The following is a 16,415-nucleotide window of genomic DNA, read 5'->3' on the forward strand; positions in this document are numbered from 1 at the left end:
ACCTTTCACAAATCCACGCTGACTCTCTTTATTCAGCTGATACTGGTCCAAGTGCTCAGTCATGCTGTCCCTGATGATAGTTTAATGTCAATTGTGGGAAAGATACTGGAATCTAAGAGTTATCTGGTTTCTTCCTCCTTCCCTCAATAATGGAGTGTCCATTTGCAATTTTCCAATCCAAAATGCACAATTCCAAAATCAAGAGAACTTTGGGAAAATTATGGGCTGAATGGCCTATGTTCCTAGCCCAGAGGGCCAACGCTTCTTCTCAACAAAGACAATGCGCAACAGTTACAGCAGAAACCAGCCACCAATTTATTCACACAGCGTAGGAAAGGACTTTGCATATTCAAACATACTGTTAAAAAAGACAAAACATTACATGGTACCGACAAACGAGGCTAGATCATTCAGTGAAAGCTGAGTTAAACCCCGTCATTTTTTTAACTTAAAAACCATGTATATTTGATCTTTTCCATTCTAAATCCTAGTTTGTCATTTTAAAAGAATACATTAGTTTGTAAAGGAGTGTACAAATTGCCTCAAAGCCTGCATCAGATCAAGCGGGCGTGACTGCGCACAGGGTAAAGTGTGGCACACACAGATTCCGTAAAGTGGCTTCATTTACAAACTCGCTTCGAATCCTGCACATACGGGAAGGGAATTCTCCACAGCATATCTGTGCTATTGCTGGGAGTTACCCCATGGGGCAGGGCAAGGCAAGGATTACTGACCACCCTGGGCTAGACGTCAGGCCGGCTCACGGCCCTGGGCTAGACGCCAGGCTGGCTCACGGCCCTGGGCTAGACGCCAGGCCGGCTCACGGCCACAGGCAGCAAGAGCTTCCACAGTAATTTTAAAAGCAGTGAAACAACACAAGGTCCTTGACTCAAATTATTGCAGAATTAAGCACTGTCCAAGTGACCACTGCCTCACTAGCCCCACCATCTGAAGTTCAAAGGTTGGTTTAACCAAAAGGGACCAATCGCAAGCTCCCTCCTCCCAGAGGCCTTTGCAAGACGCGTGAGGCCCTAGGGTGCATTGGATGAATGGCGGGCATTGAACCGCAGACCAGGAAGATCCCAGTACAGAAGGCATTGGAGGTTTTCTCTCTCTTTGATCTTACTCTGCCGAGTTAGGCCACAGCTGGGGTGACAATATGTTACTGTGCTCCTGGGCTTGGGTAAGGGAGAACTCAGCCACTGATCGCACTCCTGGCTGCTGCCCAATGGCTGTTGCTGGAAAGCCGATGGCTCCTGTAGTCAAAGAGCCCACCAGCATTCACTAATCTAATTTCGGATCTGGTTTCCAATCTCGCCCAGGGTAATGGAATGACAGCCTCCTCTGCCGATTGACTGTAGAGGCCCAATTTTTAATGGGCTAAGGACAGCCCCAGTGCAGTTACAAGCGAGCATGGGCTACAGTACTAGTCGGGAATCTCACTCCGAGGCAGTAAAATATCTAGTGCACCGGTCAGACTGGTGCAGTAGGACCTCCCTGCCATTTGCAACAGTGCTGTTTGGCTGAGGGGGTGGCGGGGGGGGGGGGGGGGGGGAAGACAATTAGAAACGTAGCGTGTGTTCCTAATGACTCTGCAAACAGTGAGGCAGAAGCTAACAGGTGAGGGAGGTCCCGGTTCCATTATTTGCACCCACCCACGCTGGGACTCAGCCACAAGTCTCCCGGTCTCGGGGGATGGGGTGGGGCTGGGAGGGAAGAATCACCAGCCGGTGGCCTGCGCTGGAGAGCGAGCAGGAGCAGACAGGACGAGGCAACAACTGAACCACCTGCTGCCGACCAAAGTGGGCGCTTGGGAGAGATCCTGGGGGCGCCGGCACCAGCAGAGCCCATACACCCCAGGACGAGGGAGCAGCATCCCAAAGGGGGCGGCTGGGGGAGGGGGGGGGCTGGGGGAGGGGGGGGGGGGGGGAGGAGGCGGGGGGGGAGAGAATAATTCAAAACAAACTGTTTTGTAAGTAGGCGGGAGCCAGACCAAGAGCCACACACCAGTACGTATTTGCAAAGGAGCCTTCATTCCCAGCGAAGTTCAGCAGGCACGGAGCAACCGTGTCAACACACGGGCACGAATCGCACTATTCACTAAAACCGTGCTCAAGAGGCGCTGTCGTTTCTATATGTGTATATACAGACAGGTATATAATCTATATATAAAAAAACCACTCACTCTACAGGATGCACTGCAGACAGCATAAATAGAGCAGGAAATCAAGCTTCACATTTCCAAAAAAAAACACTTATGGAGTTGCTCTTCCCTCCCTCCCTCTGTGACTGGTAAAATGCTGGGGACCAGCGAACATTTGACTGCGGCCACAGAAACTGGCGATAAAAAAAAAGAAATATATATATGTATATTTCAAAATACACATCCATATATGGCAGGCCGACTGCTCGAACCAGGGCCAGAATGCCTCAGCATTCAGACAGAGAGAGCCCCTCACCCTTCACCAAGTATAAAATTCATTGTGAATGGCACATGGGATTCCATAAAACTGCAGCCAGCGTTTATTTTTGCATTCCAGATTATGTAAAGGAGTTTCTTTTTCTTGTTTGTCACTTTTACATTGCATATTTGTTTGTCCAATCTCTGGCCAGTTTGTTGTACCTAGAGAAAAAGAAAGAATTATTGCCAGCTTTAAATTTGTTAACTTTTTTCATCCGTGTCCACCCCTCCTTCAACCATCCTGCAACGTCACTCCGACCCCAACACAGGGCAAATGCAGTCTGTCCGGCCCCTCAAATCAGAAACCCCATTACTCAGCCCCCACCCCACCTCACGCGGAGCGAGCCCCCCAATCCGGAAACCCCCCGTAACCGGAGCCCACCCCCCTCCCCACCCAGAGCCCGGGCCCCCCAATCCGGAAACCCCCTTAATCGGAGCCCGCCCCCCTCCCCACCCAGAGCCCGGGCCCCCCCCCACTATCTGGAACCCCCCTTACTCAACCCCTCTCACCCTGAGATCCCCCCCAAATCTGAAAACCCCCTTAACCATAACGCTGTTTGATCTCAGGATATGCTGCTTTCCTGAATACTTACTTCTCCCTGTCAGATTTGTAGGTGTGTGCAATCTCTGGTACCAAAGGGTCATCGGGGTTTGGGTCACAAAGCAGCGAACAGATAGACAGAAGAACTGAGGGACAAATAGACATAACAGGTTACTTAAAAGCACATTGTATTCCACAGATTCATGATTCAGCAGTGATACTCACCAGCCTCGATCTCAGTGTCTGTGATTCCCCACAGGGTGATGGGACACGGGTCGGTCTGTGATTCCCCACAGGGTGATGGGACACGGGTCGGTCTGTGATTCCCCACAGGGTGATGGGACACGGGTCGGTCTGTGATTCCCCACAGGGTGATGGGACACGGGTCGGTCTGTGATTCCCCACAGGGTGATGGGACACGGGTCGGTCTGTGATTCCCCACAGGGTGATGGGACACGGGTCGGTCTGTGATTCCCCACAGGGTGATGGGACACGGGTCGGTCTGTGATTCCCCACAGGGTGATGGGACACGGGTCGGTCTGTGATTCCCCACAGGGTGATGGGACACGGGTCGGTCTGTGATTCCCCACAGGGTGATGGGACACGGGTCGGTCTGTGATTCCCCACAGGGTGATGGGACATGGGTCGGTCTGTGATTCTCCACAGGGTGATGGGACACGGGTCGGTCTGTGATTCCCCACAGGGTGATGGGACACGGGTCGGTCTGTGATTCCCCACAGGGTGATGGGACAAGGGTCGGTCTGTGATTCCCCACAGGGTGATGGGACAAGGGTCGGTCTGTGATTCTCCACAGGGTGATGGGACACGGGTCGGTCTGTGATTCCCCACAGGGTGATGGGACAAGGGTCGGTCTGTGATTCCCCACAGGGTGATGGGACACGGGTCGGTCTGTGATTCCCCACAGGGTGATGGGACACGGGTCGGTCTGTGATTCCCCACAGGGTGATGGGGCACGGGTCGGTCTGTGATTCCCCACACATAGCAATGCCGCTGCTGGGGGCCTGCACTCCCACTGGAGGAGAAAGAAAACTTACAGGGGCTCTATTGCGAGGCTATGATTTTACCAGCCCCTTTCATCTGCTGTGTGGGAGAGGGAAGAACTCTGGCTCCTAAATGTAGTGTCTCACCTTCTCGCCAGCAGAGCAAGAACAGGAGAACAGCACTGAACCCATCTCAGTCAACACAGCATCTCGCACTTATGTAGCATCGTACAGAAAGATCCCATGTGCAGGGCCTGTAACTGCACACGGGGTTCAAAGTACATTTTGCCCATCGACTCATCATTCCAAAGAGCGCTAGGGTCCCACTACAGCCTTGAGCAGTTTTTGCTTGGAAACCATTGCCGGTATTAATCGCTCCGTGTGAAGAGCTGAATTTGCCTTTTTTCCAGTTTGAAAGTGCCCAGGATTGTCCTTTTCCAGTCGACTTACTATCTCATATTTCAAAAGCCCCTTTGCATTTGCCTTCTTTCTTGTAACTCAGTCCCTCTAACACAAGGGATCAGCCTCACAGTCCCTCTGCACACTGTACACCAAGATGACCGCGGATATATACACCACACTATTCCAAGTTATAGACAGGCATGTGGAGATATATTTTCATTAAATTCTACCTAAGCTCTATATTTCAGAGGGATTAAAACAAGAAATGAACAACCCCCTTTATGTGTGTGGCTGATTGAGATTCACTCTGGCCTGTGCTCAATTAACTGATCTAAGCTGGGTCGCTGCGAGTTAAGATATGGGCAGCTCTGGGTAGAGGTGTATGGGGGGTTGGGGAAATCGGCTGTGAGCCCTACTTTGGATCACTATCCTAGCCAGAAATATGGCATTAACAACTTGCATTTAAAGAGCACCTTTAACGTAGTAAAACGTCCTACGGCGTTATCAGACAAAATTTGACACCGAGCCCCATAAGGAGATATTAGGACAGGTGACCGAAAGTTTGGTCAAAGAGGCAGCTTTTAAGGAGCGTCTTAAAGGAGCAGAGAGACGGAGAGGTTTAGGGAGGGAATTCCAGAGCTTAGGAACTAGGCAGCTGAGTGCATGGCCGCCAATGGTGGGGGCGAAGGGAGTGGGAAATGCACAACGGGCCAGAGTTGGAGGAGCGCCGATATCTGAGGGTTGTAGGGGTGGAGGAGGTTACAGAGATAGAGAATAGACAGATTTGAAAACAAGAATGATAATTTTAAAATTGAGATGCTGCCGGGTCAGGAGCCAGTGTAGGTCAGTGAGCACAGGGATGATGGGTGAACGGGACGGTGCGAGTTAGGATCAGCTGAGTGAGCTATTGGACCATGGAGGCATCGGCGGCACACAGGGGTCACTAACCAGTCTGGCCAGTGTTCCTCTGGTCTAGCACCGGAGTCAAGTGTCCCATCCCAAATGTCACCCTGGCTACGATCAGCTAAGTAAGTAGAGACTGCGATTGAGGTGAGTTTACCCACTGAGCCCGATAACCCCTGCTCAACCCCATAACAATGCCCAGAAGCCGCCCTTACCTTTCGACAGTGTTAAAGCCGGGGACCATTGTGAACGCAGAATATCGAGGCAAATGCTTCCATTACTGTTAATGTTTGGATGATAGATCTTTGTTGTAAATGAAACCTATGGAAAGAGAGGAGGGGAAATGAGACGATTATTCCCTCTGTAGCGGGCACACTGACTAGAGCAAAACTGATTAAAATGCCAAGCCGTGGCCCTTACCTTGGGTGGCTTGAAAGGATAATCGGAGGGGAAGTGGATATTCAGGAAGAAGACACCACCTTGGTAAGGACTGTCACTCTACAGTAAAACAACAGAGAGATAGTCAGCAAAAACACCAGCATAGACAGTGAAAGGCACTTTGTACAAAGAGAGGATACTCACTGGCCCCATGATAGTGGCTTGCCAATGAAAATCTGTGAAAGAAAGAGGAGTGTGAGGTCGTTTTTCCTCTTAAAGTCAGCAATTACTTTCTTCATTCCTGTTCTCTGTTTCTCGTTCTCCAACCTGCCCACCCTCCCCGCCCCAGGTTTCACCTTCCCCTAAAGACATTGTATAAAACTGGGGTACAGTACTGGTCAATGTTCCCTCTAAGCTGCATGGCCACGCAGCCCAGGACTGGCTTTCTCAATGTTAAAAAAAACTGTCAATGGACCCTTAAAGGGGCCACACACCTAAAAAAAAAATTTTACGGAGAACACTTGCACTGGTGGGTACAGGTCTGTCAGTGTATAACACTGGGGTACAGTACTGGTGGGTACAAGTCTGTCTCTGTATAACACTGGGGTACAGTACTGGTGGGTACAGGTCTGTCACTGTATAACACTGTGGTACATTACTGGTGGGTACAGGTCTGTCCCTGTATAACACTAGGGTACAGTACTGTTGGGTACAGGTCTGTCCCTGTATAAAACTGGGGTACAGTACTGGTGGGTACAGGTCTGTCCCTGTATAACACTAGGGTACAGTACTGGTGGGTACAGGTCTGTCACTATAAGAACATAAGAAATAGGAGCAGGAGTAGGCCAATCGGCCCCTCGAGCCTGCTCCACCATTCAATAAGATCATGGCTGATCTGATCCTAACCGCCAATCCACTATCACAGAACCATCTCCTGAATCTAACAGAATTAGACACACGAAATAGGAGCAGGATCAGGCTACACAGCCCCTGGGCCCGCTCCGCTACCCACAGGGCCATGACCGATCCGAACCTAGACTCATGTCCAAATTCCTGCCCGCTCCCCGCAACCCTTAATTCGCTTTACTTCTAGGAAACTGTCTATTTCTGTTTTAAATTTATGTAATGATGTAGCTTCTACAGCTTTTTGGGGCAGCATATTCCATGGACCTACCACCCTCTGAGTGAAGTAGTTCCTCCTCATCTCAGTTTTGAAAGAGCAGCCCCTTATTCTAAGACTATGCCCCCTAGTTCTAGTTTCACCCATCATCGGGAACATCCTCCCCGCATCCACCCGATCCAACCCCTTCACAATCTTATATGTTTCAATAAGATCGCCTCTCATTCTTCTGAACTCCAATGAGTAGAGTCCCAATCTACTCAACCTCTCCTCATACGTCCATCCCCTCATCCCCGGGATTAACCGAGTGAACCTTCTTTGTACTGACTCGAGAGCAAGTATGTCCTTTCTTAAGTATGGACACCAAAACTGTATGCAGTATTCCAGGTGCGGTCTCACCGATACCTTGTACAACTGAAGCAATACCTCCCTATTTTTATATTCTATCCCCCTAGCAATGAAAGCCAACATTCCATTGGCCTTCTTAATCACTTGCTGCACCTGCATACTAACCTTTTGAGTTTCGTGCACCAGGACCCCCAGATCCCTTTGTACTTCAGTACTTTCCAGTTTCTTGCCATTAAGATAATAACTTGCTCTACGATTTTTCCTGCCAAAGTGCATAACCTCACACTTTCCAGTATTGTATTCCATCTGCCAAATCTCTGCCCACTTACTTAGCCTGTCTATGTCCCCTTGCAGGTTTTTTATGTCCTCCTCACTCACTACTTTCCCTCCCATCTTAGTAGCATCTGCAAACTTTGATGTTACACTCGGTCCCCTCCTCCAAATCGTTAATATAGATTGTAAAGAGTTGGGGACCCAGCACTGACCCCTGCGGAACACCACTAGTTACTGATTGCCAGTCTGAGAATGAACCATTTATCCCAATCCTCTATCCATGCCAGAATATTACCCCCAATTCCGTGATTTTTTATCTTAAGCAATAATCTTTTGTGTGGCACCTTGTCAAATGCCTTTTGGAAGTCTAAATACACTACGTCCACTGGTTCCCCTTTATCCACCCTATACGTTACTTCCTCAAAGAACTCCAACAAATTTGTCAAACATGACTTCCCCTTCATAAAACCATGCTGACTTTGTCCTATTAAATTATGATTATCCAAATGTCCTGTTACTGTCTCCTTAATAATGGACTCCAAAATTTTACCTACCACAGATGTTAGGCTAACCGGTCTATAGTTTCCAGCCTTCTGTCTACTGCCCTTTTCAAAGGGGCAGTTTTCCAGTCTGCCGGGACCTTTGCCGAGTCCAGGGAGTTTTGGAAAATTACCAATGCATCCACAATCCCTACTGCCACTTCCCTCAAGACCCTAGGATGTAAGCCATCAGGTCCAGGTGATTTATCCGCCTTGAGTCCCATTATTTTACCGAGTACCACTTCCTTAGTGATTTTGATCGTGTTTAGCTCCTCCCCCCCTTTAGCCCCCTGTTTGTCCAGTGTTGGGATATTCTTAGTGTCTTCTACTGTAAAGACTGATATAAAATATTCATTCAGTGTTTTTGCCATCTCCATATTTCCCACCATTAATTTCCCGGTCTCATCCTCTAAGGGACCAACATTTACTTTAGCCACCCTTTTTCTTTTTATATAACTATAAAAACTCTTACTATCTGTTTTTATATTTTTTGCTAATTTACTTTCATAATCTATCTTCCCTTTCTTAATCAATCTTTTTGTTACTTTTTGCTGTCTTTTAAAGTTTTCCCAATCCGCTATCCTCCCACTAGATTTGGCTACCTTATATGCCCTTGTTTTTAGTCGAATACTATCCTTAATTTCTTTACTTAGCCACGGATGGCTGTCTTTTCTTTTACACCCTTTTCTTCTCAGTGGAATATATATTTTTTGGAAGTTGTAAAATAACTCCTTAAATGTACACCACTGATCATGTATCGTCTTACCCCTTAATCTATTTTCCCAATCCACTCTACTCAATTCCGCTCTCATACCTTCATAGTCTCCTTTATTCAAGCTTAGCACGCTTGTTTGAGATCCAACCTTCTCACCCTCTAATTGAATATGGAATTCAACCATGTCATGGTCACTCATTCCAAGGGGATCCTTTACTAGGACATTTTTAATTAATCCTGTCTCGTTACACAGGACCAGATCTAAGGTTGCTTGCCCCCTGGTCGGTTCAGTTACATACTGCTCAAGAAACCCATCCCTAATACACTCAATGAACTCATCCTCAAGGCAGCCCTGCCCAATTTGATTTGTCCAATTAATATGATCGTTAAAATCCCCCATAATTATAGATGTTCCCTTATTACAAGCCTCAACTATTTCCTGATTGATACTCCGTCCAACAGAGTTGCAACTGTTCGGAGGCCTATAGACTACGCCCACTAGTGTTTTTTCCCCCTTATTATTCCTTACCTCCACTCAAACTGTTTCATTATCCTGATCTTTTGACCCAATATCATTTCTCTGTATTACAGTGATTCCTTCCTTTATTAACATAGCCACCCCACCTCCCCTTCCTTCCTGCCTGTCCTTCCTGATCGTTAAATAACCTGGTATGTTTAATTCCCAGGCATTGCCACCCTGCAGCCATGTTTCTGTAATGGCCACAAGATCATACCCATATGTAGTTATTTGTGCCATTAATTCGTCTATTTTGTTACGAATGCTACGTGCATTCAGATAGAGAACTTTCAAAGATGTTTTGTGACACTTAGTTCCTGCTTTTGCCCTTTTTATTACTTTACCTTTTACTCCATACCTTCTGCCCCTTCCTGACACGCTCTGGTTTTTAATTTCCCCACTGCTACCTAAGTCTATGACCTTCTCTGTTGTCATTTTTATTATTTGCTCTCTAGGAACCTCCCCCCCACTAGTTAGTTTAAAGCCCTCTCTACAGCCCTAGTTATATGATCCGCCAGGACTCTAGTCCCAGCACTGGCCAAGTGAAGCCCGCCCCAACGGAACAGCTCCCTCCTGCCCCAGTACTGGTGCCAGTGTCCCAGGAAGCGAAACCCATTTCTCCCACACCAGTCTTTGAGCCACGCATTTAACTCTCTAATTTTATTTGTCCTAGCCAAATTCGCTCGTGGCTCAGGTAATAATCCAGAGATTATTACCCTTGTGGTTCTGCTTTTTAATTTGGCCCCTAGCTGCTCAAACTCCCTCAGCAGAACCTCCTTCCTTGTCCTATCTATGTCATTGGTACCAACATGGACCACGACAACTGGATCCTCCCCCTCCCACTCCAAGTTTCTCTCCAGTCCAGAGGAGATGTCCTTAACCCTGGCACCGGGCAGGCAACACAGCCTTCGGGACTCTCGCTCTCGGCTGCAAAGAACTCTATCTATCCCCCTAACGATACTATCCCATTCTATGTAATTAATTAAATTTATTAATATTATTCTTAAATACCCTCTGCCCTGATTCTAGATGGTGAATATCACACCTTAGAAACTATAAACCAAAGAGATTTAAGCTTAAAAAGGGAGAAATACTTACCAACCAATCACTTACCCGCTTTCTGGTGACGTCACACTTGGATTACTTTTTACCTCTCTCCTTCCCTCCGAGTTCCAAGATTGGAGATTGGTACGCCTTACCTGGGTCTCGGGAGCCTTTATACAGCCGCTCAGCCCACGATTCCCGCCGATTCTCGCACTGAGGCCTTACCTGGGTCTCGGGAGCCTTTATACAGCCGCTCAGCCCGCGATTCCCGCCGATTCTCGCACTGAGGCCTTACCTGGGTCTCGGGAGCCTTTATACAGCCGCTCAGCCCACGATTCCCGCCGATTCTCGCACTGAGGCCTTACCTGGGTCTCGGGAGCCTTTATACAGCCGCTCAGCCCACGATTCCCGCCGATTCTCGCACTGAGGCCTTACCTGGGTCTCGGGAGCCTTTATACAGCCGCTCAGCCCGCGATTCCCGCCGATTCTCGCACTGAGGCCTTACCTGGGTCTCGGGAGCCTTTATACAGCCGCTCAGCCCACGATTCCCGCCGATTCTCGCACTGAGGCCTTACCTGGGTCTCGGGAGCCTTTATACAGCCGCTCAGCCCACGATTTCCGCCGATTCTCGCACTGAGGCCTTACCTGGGTCTCGGGAGCCTTTATACAGCCGCTCAGCCCGCGATTTCCGCCTATTCTCGCACTGAGGCCTTACCTGGGTCTCGGGAGCCTTTATACAGCCGCTCAGCCCGCGATTTCCGCCGATTCTCGCACTGAGGCCTTACCTGGGTCTCGGGAGCCTTTATACAGCCGCTCAGCCCACGATTTCCGCCGATTCTCGCACTGAGGCCTTACCTGGGTCTCGGGAGCCTTTATACAGCCGCTCAGCCCGCGATTCCCGCACTGAGGCCTTACCTGGGTCTCGGGGGCCTTTATACAGCTGCTCAGCCCGCGATTCCCGCCGATTCACGCACTGAGGCCTTACCTGGGTCTCGGGAGCCTTTATACAGCCGCTCAGCCCGCGATTCCCGCCGATTCTCGCACTGAGGCCTTACCTGGGTCTCGGGAGCCTTTATACAGCCGCTCAGCCCGCGATTCCCGCACTGAGGCCTTACCTGGGTCTCGGGGGCCTTTATACAGCTGCTCAGCCCGCGATTCCCGCCGATTCTCGCACTGAGGCCTTACCTGGGTCTCGGGAGCCTTTATACAGCCGCTCAGCCCGCGATTCCCGCCGATTCTCGCACCGAGGCCTTACCTGGGTCTCGGGAGCCTTTATACAGCCGCTCAGCCCGCGATTCCCGCCGACTATATAACACTGGGGTACAGGTCTGTCACTGTATAACACTGGGGTACAGGTCTGTCACTGTATAACACTGGGGTACAGGTCTGTCACTGTATAACACTGGGGTACAGGTCTGTCACTGTATAACACTGGGGTACAGGTCTGTCACTGTATAACACTGGGGTACAGGACTGTCACTGTATAACACTGGGGTACAGGTCTGTCACTGTATAACACTGGGGTATAGTACTAGTGGGTACAGGTCTATCACAGTGTAACACTGGGGTACAGGTCTAGGGTAGAAAATTCCAAAGATTCACAACTCAGTGAAGAAATTTCACCGCATCTCAGTCATAAATAGCCGACCACTTATCACGAGACTATGACTCCAATTCTAGGCTCTCCAGCCATGGGAAACAGCCTCTCAGCATCTACCCTGTCAAGCCCTCTAAGAATTTTATACATTTCTATGAAATCGCCTCTCATTCTTCCAAACTCCAGAGAATATCGGCCCATTGTACTCAGTTTGTCCTCATAGAACAGCCCCTCATCCCAGGAATCAGTCTGGTGAACCTTCGTTGCACCCCCTCGAAGGCGAGTATATCCTTGCTCAGATAAGGAGACCAAAACTGTGCCCAGTACTCCAGGTGTGCTCTCATCAAAGCTCTGTACAATTGTAGGAAGACTTCATTACTCTTATACTCCAACCCCTTTGCAATAAAGGCAAACATACCATTTGCTTTCCTAATTGCTTGCTGTACCTGCATGTTGCTGTACAAGAACACTCAAATCCCTCTGAACACCAACATTTCTTGGTCTCTCTCCAACCTGCATTGACACAGGACTTGAGGAATGACTGACAGAAAGGGCAGCGGATATTATTTATACTGGTCCATCTCCTGTGGTGTGCACAGGGAGTCAAGACCCAATGAAGCGGGGTGCAATTGGACCAGAGCAGATCAAGGCGAGTCGCACCCCATTTTACAGCCATAATTTGGCCCTTGATTCCGATGTCAACACCCATAGTGCCAGTGGTTGTGGCATTGTGGTGCCGTCACTAGTGAGGGTGTATTTACAGTGCGACAAGTTTATATAGGCAGTTTCTGTCACAAATATGAGCGTAGGAAGTTATAATGTGAAAGGTTGACGGATAGTACATAGGCGCAGAACATTGAATTGAAACAATAGATGGTGCTGCAGTAGCATGCTGTGCACAGATCCCACAACAGACTCCTTGAATATACAGGATAGATATTGCTGGCCCAAATAAGTGCTAATGAAGCATCATATACATTAATATAAATATGTATTATATAATATCTTGCACCTACATAATTTTGTCATCATATTTTGAGAGTCGACCTATTCCCATTATAACTCCAAGGCCTAAAAATGTGTTTGCTTTGTGCCTCCCGTTAATTCAGCAGGAGGTTAGTGGCGGCGGTAACCGTTAGTGCCTCACAGCGCTGCCGACGATGGCGTCATCGCTGTGCGCAGCGCCCTGGCCGCGATCTTCGGTAGCGCCCCGACTTACCGCCGGACGTTATATCCGACAGGGTCAGGGGGGCCTACCTACGGCCCGCCGGACGTTATATCCGACAGGGTCAGGGGGGCCTACCTACGGCCCGCCGGACGTTATATCCGACAGGGTCAGGGGGGCCTACCTACGGCCCGCCGGACGTTATATCCGACAGGGTCAGGGGGGCCTACCTACGGCCGAGGAAGCACAAGTTAAAGAGGTGGTGCCGGGCGGCCATTTCTGTCGCTGGCCGCCTGCCAGCACCTGCCCCTTCTGCAGCCCCCCCGCGGAGTGCCGACTGCTTTTACCAGCACTCCGATCCCTGGAAGGCCTGCAGTACCGTGGTATTCACTCGCAGCTCCCCAAGAGGGAGGTGGGGCACTTCCAGTAGCACCCCACTTCCTACCTGGGCGCTACTGGTGAGTTTCTGCTGCGAGGGTGCTAATTTTTTCGGGGCACTAATAATAGCGCCCTGGCAAAGTTATCGCCCCAAATGGGGCACGACTCAATTTTCACCCCCAAAAGTCCACCTCTATAACAGGTTTTGCATGTGAAAACCTGTAGTCACTCATTTCACCACTGTCTCCTACTCATTGCCCAAAATGTTATGAGCATTTTCTCACCCCCCATTTTTTCCCCCCACAGTAACTGAAATTTCTGGTGTCTAAATAAGGATTTGAAAAAATATATTTTTTAAATTATATACTTCACAATAACATGATTACACCAAGTTGTCCTTCATTTTTAAATGTCTTTAATAAAGATTTTACTTGAAGACCTCACTCTGCTCTTGCACTAGACCATAATCCGAGCGTGCTTAATGTACCGAATTTAACAGGATGCATCAGTATTATTGTCATCTGTATTGATGCAATATAACACAACGCCAGCTTCCACATGTACGCAGACGACACCCAGCTCTACCTCGCCACCACCTCTCTCGACCCCTCCAATGTCTCTAAATTGTCAGACTGCTTGTCCGACATCCAGTACTGGTTGAGCAGAAATTTCCTCCAACTAAATATTGGGAAGACCGAAGCCATTGTCTTCATTCTCTGCCATAAACTCCGCTCCCTAGCCACCGACTCCATCCCTCTCCCTGGCAACTGCCTGAGACTGAACCACACTGTTCGCAATCTTGGTGTCATATATGACCCCGGGATGAGCTTCCGACCATCACTAAGACCGCCTATTTCCACCTCCAGAACATCCCTGCCTCAGCTCATCTACTGCCGAAACCCTCATCCATGCCTTTGTTACCTCTAGACTCGACAATTCCAACACACTCCTAGCTAGCCTCCCACATTCAACCGGGAATGGTAGCATAGTGGTTATGTTACTGGACTTGTAATCCAGAGGCCTGGACTAATAATCTGGAGACGAGAGTTCAAATCCCATCACGTCAGCTGTAGAATTTAAATTCAGTTAATTAAGTAAATCTGGAATAAAAAGCTAGCATCAGTAATGATGACCATGAAACTGTTGGACTGGTGTAAAAACCCATCTGATCCCTCTGAAATGGCCAAGCAAGCCACTCTGTTGTAACAAACTGCTACAAGAAACAATAAGAATAAAACCGGACGGACCACCTGGCATCGACCTCGGCACTGGCTTCAGACACGGCAAAGACACACTCAGCCAGTCGACCCTGCAAAGTCCTCATTAACATGTGGAGACTGATGCCAAAATTGGGAGAGCTGTCCCACAGACTAGTCAAGCAACAGCCTGAGATAGAATCATACACAGGATTACAGAAAGCACAGAAACAGGCTATTCGGACCAGCCAGTCCATGCCGACGTTTATGCTCCACTCCAGCCTCCTCTCGTCTTTCCTCATATGCTTATATAGCCTCCCCTTAAATGCATCTATACTATTTGGGAAGCGAGTTCCATATTCTCACCACTCTCTGGGTAAAGAAGTTTCTTCTAAATTCCCTATTTGATTTTTTGGTGACTATCTTATATTGATGGCCTCTAGTTATGCTTTTTCCCACAAGTGGAAACATTCTTTCTGTATCCACTCTATCAGAACCTTTCATAATTTTAAAGACCTCTATTAGATCACCCCTCAGCCTTCTTTTTTCAAGAGAAAAGAGACCCAGCCTGTTCATCCTTTCGTGATAGGTATAACCTCTCTGTTCTTGTATCACCCTTGTGAATCTTTTTTGCACACACTCGTGTTTCTATATCCTTTTTATAATATGGCGACCAGAACTGTACGCAGTACTCCAAGTGTGGTCTAACCAAGGTTCGACACAGGTTTAGCATAACTTCCCTACTTTTCAATTCTATCCCTCTAGAAATAAACCCTAGTGCTTGGTTTGCTTTTTTTTTTAATGGCCTTGTTAACCTGTGTCGATACTTTTAGTGATTTGTGTATTTGTTCTCCGAGATCCCTTTGTTCCTCTCCCCCACCTAGACTCGCACCCTCCAAGTGATAAGAGATCCCCCTATTCTTCCTACCAAAATGTAATACCTCACATTTATCTGTGTTGAAATTCATTTGCCAATTATATGCCCATTCTGCAAGTTTATTAATGTCCTCCTGTAATTTGTTGCAGTCCTCCTCAGTATTGATTATCCCCAATTTGATGTCATCCACAAATTTAGAAATTGTGTTTTTGATTCAAAAGTCCAAATCGTTAATATAAATTGTGAATAACAGTGGGCCCAGTACTGATCCTTGTGGAACACCACTACCCACCTTCTGCCACTCTGAATAGCTACCTTTTACCCCTACTCTCTGCTTTCTGTCTTGAAGCCAGCCAGCAATCCATTCTGCTACTCGTCCCGACTCCGCATTCTCTGACCTTATTCATTAGTCTATTATTACATAGGATGTACGGCACAGTAACAGGCCATTCTGCACAACCAGACCATGCCGGCTCTTATGCCCCACTTGAGCCTCCTCCCCTCTTTCCTCATCTAAATCTATCAGCGTAACCCTCTACTCCCTTCTCCCTCAGACAAGAATCTAGAACCACACAAGAAGCACACCCCATAACTCTCTGTACTTACAGTCATCTCCAACTGGACCTGCTGAACACAGTGCTGGAGGGTCACGCTCCAAGTCCTGGTATTCCTAATGAAGAATAAAAAACAAACTTAAAACATGCAGGCTTCATTTGGGAACGGCTCTCAAGATACAGGGTTCAGCAATACTTTATGGAGGTTCTCCCCGCCCCCCCCCCCCCGCCTCCCCAGGAGACTAGTCTCACTAGTGGGAAATGGAAACAATTGGAGCAAGGAACAGATGAACAGGGAGAACACCTACTTACACCATTTATCTGAGTCTCCCAAGGCACTGTGCACAAAGACCAAATGATTTCTTTCCCACTGGACAGGCAATTCTCTCATTAATTTTGCCGTTCA

At 48.3% G+C, this 16,415-nt stretch overlaps 1 protein-coding gene across 1 annotated transcript; it reads right to left on the reverse strand.

Moving 5' to 3' along the window:
* Positions 1-291: 291 nt before the first annotated feature.
* LOC147080912 (ubiquitin-conjugating enzyme E2 D4-like) lies at positions 292-16,199 on the reverse strand. The gene is made up of 6 exons (XM_085981030.1): positions 16,062-16,199; positions 5,891-5,922; positions 5,729-5,806; positions 5,524-5,629; positions 3,055-3,148; positions 292-2,623 (listed from the first exon to the last, which is right to left on the reverse strand). The coding sequence occupies exons 2-6, from the start codon at positions 5,897-5,899 to the stop codon at positions 2,578-2,580; spliced, it is 333 nt and encodes a 110-aa protein (XP_085837156.1). The 5' UTR covers positions 5,900-5,922; positions 16,062-16,199; the 3' UTR covers positions 292-2,577.
* Positions 16,200-16,415: the final 216 nt, after the last annotated feature.

Source organism: Somniosus microcephalus, unplaced genomic scaffold (assembly GCF_052327205.1).
Source record: "Somniosus microcephalus isolate GS21.2 unplaced genomic scaffold, FLI_Smic_1.0 scaffold1003, whole genome shotgun sequence".
NCBI classification, from domain to species: Eukaryota; Metazoa; Chordata; class Chondrichthyes; order Squaliformes; family Somniosidae; genus Somniosus; species Somniosus microcephalus.

Excerpts from the sequence above, each read along its gene's own strand:
- LOC147080912 (XM_085981030.1), bottom strand. Across the intron at positions 5,630-5,728 it reads ATCCTTTCAAGCCACCCAAG|GTTTCATTTACAACAAAGAT; the intron begins GTAAGGGCCACG and ends CTCTTTCCATAG. Across the intron at positions 3,149-5,523 it reads GGCTTTAACACTGTCGAAAG|TTCTTCTGTCTATCTGTTCG; the intron begins GTAAGGGCGGCT and ends TTTGTCCCTCAG.